The sequence below is a fragment of the Drosophila mojavensis genome, unplaced genomic scaffold, assembly GCF_018153725.1.
Source record: "Drosophila mojavensis isolate 15081-1352.22 unplaced genomic scaffold, ASM1815372v1 contig_81, whole genome shotgun sequence".
In the NCBI taxonomy this organism is placed as follows: domain Eukaryota; kingdom Metazoa; phylum Arthropoda; class Insecta; order Diptera; family Drosophilidae; genus Drosophila; species Drosophila mojavensis.
In genome coordinates this window covers 7061338-7067337 of record NW_025318907.1, presented here as the reverse complement: position 1 = coordinate 7067337, position 6000 = coordinate 7061338, and the positions used below count along the sequence as shown (strand labels likewise).

Here is a 6000-nt window from a genome sequence, read left to right as displayed (position 1 = left end):
CTTTCAAGTCTTTTGAAAGATAAACTATCATTGGAATATTCTTATTCGTTCTCCTTAGTGATATGTAAATTAGTTGAAATTATTAAAAATCCCATATACCGCAAAGTTGTTTTTCATTACACTTCATTATAAAATTTTAGTGGTAAGATATTTTGCTATAAAGCAAAAACCACAAAGAAGAACTCTAGCAGCTCTCCTTTTAAGGCTGGCTTTCCTATTATTATATGTGAAACTCTTGTCATGCGATGATGAAGTCAAATTCATATTGGAATGTTGAGACTTCCGACGGAATGTCAAGCAAATATTCATCTTGCACGCACTATGGAAGTCATCAATAATGCGCGTTTATACCTAGAATTTGCGATCTGTTTGATTCAAGACACTCGAAATCACAGAAATGCTTTGTGAATGCGGTAATGAACCACGCAATGTAATGCAAAGAATGTTTGTTTCATCCAGGATTGTCTCGATAGCAGCAATGAACAGCAGCTAGATTAATTCCCACAATTAACAGTCAATTAAAGGCAGCTAAATTATTTATTCATATGGATAACGTAAAGAATATAAAACTACTCTGTTCCAACATATTGAGTGATAAAGAATATATGATAATACCTACACAAAATTTCGATACAAAGGAATACTTCGGAACGTAACCTATAAGTTTAGTTGTAGCTTAGCACCGCCGAAACGTTTGAGGAAGCTGTGGGACGTAAATTGTGTTACGTGACTAGCTGAATCTGTTTCAATGTAAAATATAATAATGGATATTTGTTAACGTTTATGTTTTGATAATAATTTTTGTAAGGCAGGCGTGTAAATATTTATTATATCTTAAACTTAAGAATCTCGTGCATAATCATATTTTAATATTTTACTGCAGTAAAATAGCATATATCGCATATCAATCGGCCAGCTCTAGCTCAACAAAAATAATTTAAGAAAAAACAAAATCAGCTGGCCATGAATTTTCGATCACAACTTTCACATGACTTTTCTAATTTATATCGCTAAATACACTAGTACAAATCTTGAATGCGTACTGAAAGCTCCGCTAAATTAATATTCCGAAAAACGTAATATTTCTGAATTTCACAAATTGGAGGGAAATGGCAAAGCGCTTCTCGAACATACAATTGCCCGTGAGCTGTGTGGGCCACACTAGCGACGTGTTCCAGCTGGCGTTCAGCAAGGTCTGCGAGTCGGGCTACTACTTGGCCTCGGCCTGCCAGGATGGGCAGGTGATGTTGCGACACGGCGACACCGGCGACTGGGTGGGCACCTTCGAGCAGGGCGGCGAGCCCATTCTGAGTGTGGACATCAATGCGGATGCCACTCTTCTGGCCTCGGGCGGCGACGACTGCGCGGCGCGCATCTGGGATGCAGTGGATGGCAAGCAGCTGACAAAGATGATGGTGAACTCGACTGTGCGCTGCGTGGCACTCAGCTCCAAATCGGAGTACCTGGCTGTGGGCTGCCTGGATCGAAAGACGGGCCATAGCACCGATAAGGTTCTCTACATGTACGCGCTGGAGCATCCGGAATCGCCGATGTCGTTTGTGGGCCAAGCACGGGGCGTGCGGGATGTCATCTTCTGTCGGGACGATCGCGCGATGCTATCCTCGTCGCACGATCGCTCGATACGCCTGTGGGATCGGATTAGTGGCAAGCAGGTGCACTCCATCTCCTTGCCCCATCACGCCAAGTCGGTGGAGCTGTGTGCGGACGGACGCACTGTGAGCATTGCCTACGGCCACAGCACCGTCTTCGTCGATGTGGACCGCTTCGAGGTGCTGCAGCATCACAAGCTGCCCGTCCGCCTCATCGGCGTCTCGCTGCATCCGGAGAGGAAGACGTATGTGTGTGCGGGCAGCAACCGCTGGATCTACAAGTGTGACTATGCCACGGGCGAAATCCTGGAGACCTTCAACGCCCACGAGCGTCACATGCACTGCATCAAGTACAGTCCCGACGGCGAGGTCTATGCCTCATCCGCAGCCGACGGCGGGCTTCGCCTCTGGCAGCAGACAGTGGGCAAGAAGTATGCATTGTGGGATGCACGAATCCTTCCGATCGAAGAAGAAGATGACGAACAGGGCGACGCAGATGATGATGATGGGGGTGATGATTATGATGATGCCGAGGACGAAGGCAACTACGGCGACGAAGCCAACGACGACGGCAACGGCAACGACGAGTATGAGGATGAGGATGAGTATGAGGACGACGACGATGACAACGGCGATGGCGAAGGCGATGATCGCCGTGTCGGCGTCGTCCACTTCGACGAAGAGTACGATGACGGCGGCTGCGACGAAGACTTCGATGGCGAGGGCAACGATGCCAACAACGGCGGCGTCTGCGACGATGAAGAGGAATACGGCGACGAAGAGGGCGAATACGAAGAATACGACGAAGAGGACGAATACGAATACGAAGACGACGACAACGACGACGGTGGCTCTGACGACGTCGAAGCGCAGTCGTATAGTTGCGCTTAGAGCTCGGAGAAAAACGAAATCGGCCCCAAAACCAGAATCCACAATCTCGAAAACTGGATATCAACTGTGGCTGCACACGTGTTTAGCGTTTCTTTGGGTTGATTTTCATCAGTTTCTTAAATTTGGTTCCAATAATAAAATAAACGAAAAAGGGTCACGCTCTGGTCCCTCTAATAAATTTGTCTGCAACCGCGCGGCGTTGTGTGATTGACTGCCCCAATCTATCTACCTGTGTCTGCCAGTCTGTACCCACAAGCCTGTCATGTCCGTCCGGTTGTCCCTAAGCCGCGACTCTAACTACCTAACATTTTATTGTCTTCTCCTTTTGTATACCATGTAGTCCCTGAAAGAGTGGGTATACTGTATTCTGAGATCTGCATCTGTGCATATAGGTAAATTAGTAGTAGTACAGGTATCAGCTCTTTGAACACATGATGATATGAAATTCGTCAAGGCTTTAGATAGATGCAGAAATAATGGTCCTATTATTGAAAGACATCTAAAAATATATATATGTGGGTCCGAGCCTTACTGCCTTCGGAATACCGTGGCATTAGAGATATACAATTTTGGTTAGATATTCAAATTATTAAATTAAATTTTCGATTTTTAAGATATCGGAAACACTTTTGTCAAATTTTATAATAGATCCGCTTTTAAGCAAATCTACCAGCATTCCTGGCAAAAAATAGAATATATATGAGATCTAAAATAAGTGATATCTAATAGTCGTGTACACCCGCCTGCCACAGCCTCACCCGTTTATTGTTACTCATTTCGACTGCTCAACCTGTTTTCGTTGCGCATTTGACTGAGTAAAAGGTTTCCTGAAAGGATTTTAGGAAAACCCAAGAAGACGTCGCTCATTGCCCCAAACTCTCTGGTGTTTGGTGTTTTTAATGATGTTTCTCACCAAATCAGAGTCATAAATGCATTTTATTTTTATTTATACAGTCGTGGCAGTCAACAAAACGTGGCCCTCTGGGCATTGAAATCGTTTTATTATGCATCCAAAAAGCAGTACGTAGGTTCTCGATTTCCTTCACTTTGGGGTAGGTGCAGTGCGAGAGAGTCTGGCTGCAGCTAATGCATTACTGATAGAGTAGGCAAACAGAGATACAAAACGTATGAAGATACAATGCAGCATAGATACAAAGTTTTTGGTGGGGCAAACAACGAAATGCTGACCTAAGTTACCTAACAAGATTTTGTCGCTTGACTTCGCGTGTTTGTTTGCTCTTGCTGCAAATGCATTTCCATAAATATATATGTATATACACAAATTTTCTTCTGCTGATAAAACAAGTTTTCCACACACAGACACACACTCACACACTCACACACACAAATAAACCCCCTGCTGCTGCAATCATGCTGCGCTTAGTTTCCACGCGTTTACCAGGAAAAACACTCCAGTGAGGACGTTCCCAGTCTATCTCTCTCTCTCTCTGCCTCTCGCCATCTCCTTCTCTTTTTGGTTTGTTTATCTAGTAGGTTATTCCAATAAAAAGAAATGAGTTGTCATTTCGAATCGGTCCTGCAACAACGTTTTTATCTCCAGCACAAGTGTGCGCCCTGATTGATGAGGATTGTTATTGCAGACTGGAACAAGTAGCACAGTAGCCCGGAAAAGGATTTCGTTCTCAACGGTAGCCAGCACAAATATTTGCATATGTACAATATTTTAAATCTTCTATTTGCATTGCATTTGAAGAAAAGTCATCAATATGGCTCATCAGCCCATTAATTTTGGCTGATCTTCACTGTCAAACAGGACTCCAGCACTGACCGCAGCAATTTGTCCGAGAGTCTCAGGTCCAAGATAAGCCACAAGTCATTTATAAATGTCATGAGCATTTCTGATTTGTTTTTATATTAATGATTGGTCATTTAGCAGGGATCGAGATTCTTAGCACGGATAGAAGCAGCGCAGTTGAAATAAGAGGGAGAATTTGATATGCCGGGAGTGTCTGGATATTTAAGGGAGCACGATCTGGTTTTGCTCAGACTGACAAATGTAGATTCCTCAAAGCAAAGTTTCCTAGTCTAGATTAAAGCATTTATGGAGATCGTATTGATAGTAGTAATGCACATCTGTTGACATTTTAAATCTGAGATCTACCATGGCATTCCTGAGCTTGCTGTACTAAATATTGCCGTACCCAAGCAGCATTGCACTGTGAAAGCAATATTTAAGGGAACTAAGCATCACGAGTCTATAGCGTGGAAGCGTGACAAATATTAAGTTTTTCTCGCCAAACAGAGAAATAGAAGCTTGGCAACTTAGATAATATATATGATATGATAAGTCGATAAATAGAACAAATTCAATATCTGCAAAAAAAGCAGGAGCATAAAATTCATTTTATTGTTAAATGCAAAAACTTTGTTCTATATGATCTCTCTAATACTTCAAGTATTATCTATATTTAATCTAATATAATTATTAAAATTTATACAAGACGAATTATGATAGATGCTAGAAGAAAAGTAATTGTAAACGTATATTCACAAACTACCATTACGATCAATAAAGAGTTTTCTACAAAATCATACAATCAAAAATAATATTAGAATTATAATAATAATAACATTTATATATGGAGATATTTTTGCAGCTGCTTCTTCGATATTTCTCATATCAAGTAATTCCCGTACAGCACAAAAGTAACCCATTTACTTGGTTAAAAAAACGCGCGAGTCAATTGCAGCTCACTTATAAAAGAAATTAAAATTTTCCCATAGGCTGTTAAACTTTATTAGACCCTATCGAGAACACTTCCGCTGCTTGATGTGAATAATATCGTGACAAGCCCTTAAAAACGAACGCGAAAAATATCCTTAGCCATAGCGCACCTGCCCCAGAGTATCTCAGTTCCGAATTGAGCTTTGCGGTCACAGTTCGTGAGCTAAACAATTTTATGGCAATTTCCTTACCAGAATGCCAGAATGCTATATATACACATGCATATATGCATATGTATGTATATTTTGTATGAGCAGGCATAGAACAAAATATATCTTATGGCAATTTGGAACGTTACTTCGACTGTCACGCTAGGTGGGCAGGAAAAACTCGATCGGCCGCCCGCTAGGAACACGTGGCATATCGTATGCTAAGTTATTTTTTATTTTCATTATACTATCTTGAGCTCTGGGCTCGGGGGGTGTCTGTTGATTTTGTGTTCCGGTCGGCGCGATAAGGCGTGCTGCATTCGAAATGAGTGTAACGTATATTTTATGCAGTGTCCATTGAGGTTTTACCAAGTGAGATAATACTAGTGTATTATGCTTGTAATGGCGACCTTCAACTTGGGCTTCTTATCGAGGCAGAGAATAGAAAAGACACAGTCTTATCAGTCGAAAAGCGACCATGAGAGAGAGTAGAGCTATAGATTAAAGAGGCCCAATCAAATATTGCCCTGATAAATTGAGCTATGAAACTTTTATATTATTTGCTTATCACTCAAGTATAGATCTGGGAGACAGAAATGTTTGA

General features: G+C 41.9%; 1 protein-coding gene across 1 annotated transcript; it reads left to right on the top strand.

The window, feature by feature from the left end:
* Positions 1-978: 978 nt before the first annotated feature.
* On the top strand, positions 979-2690 carry LOC6580943 (serine-threonine kinase receptor-associated protein). Its single transcript, XM_032730442.2, has one exon. The coding sequence runs from the start codon at positions 1110-1112 to the stop codon at positions 2499-2501; it is 1392 nt and encodes a 463-aa protein (XP_032586333.1). The 5' UTR covers positions 979-1109; the 3' UTR covers positions 2502-2690.
* The last annotated feature ends 3310 nt before the right edge of the window (positions 2691-6000 follow it).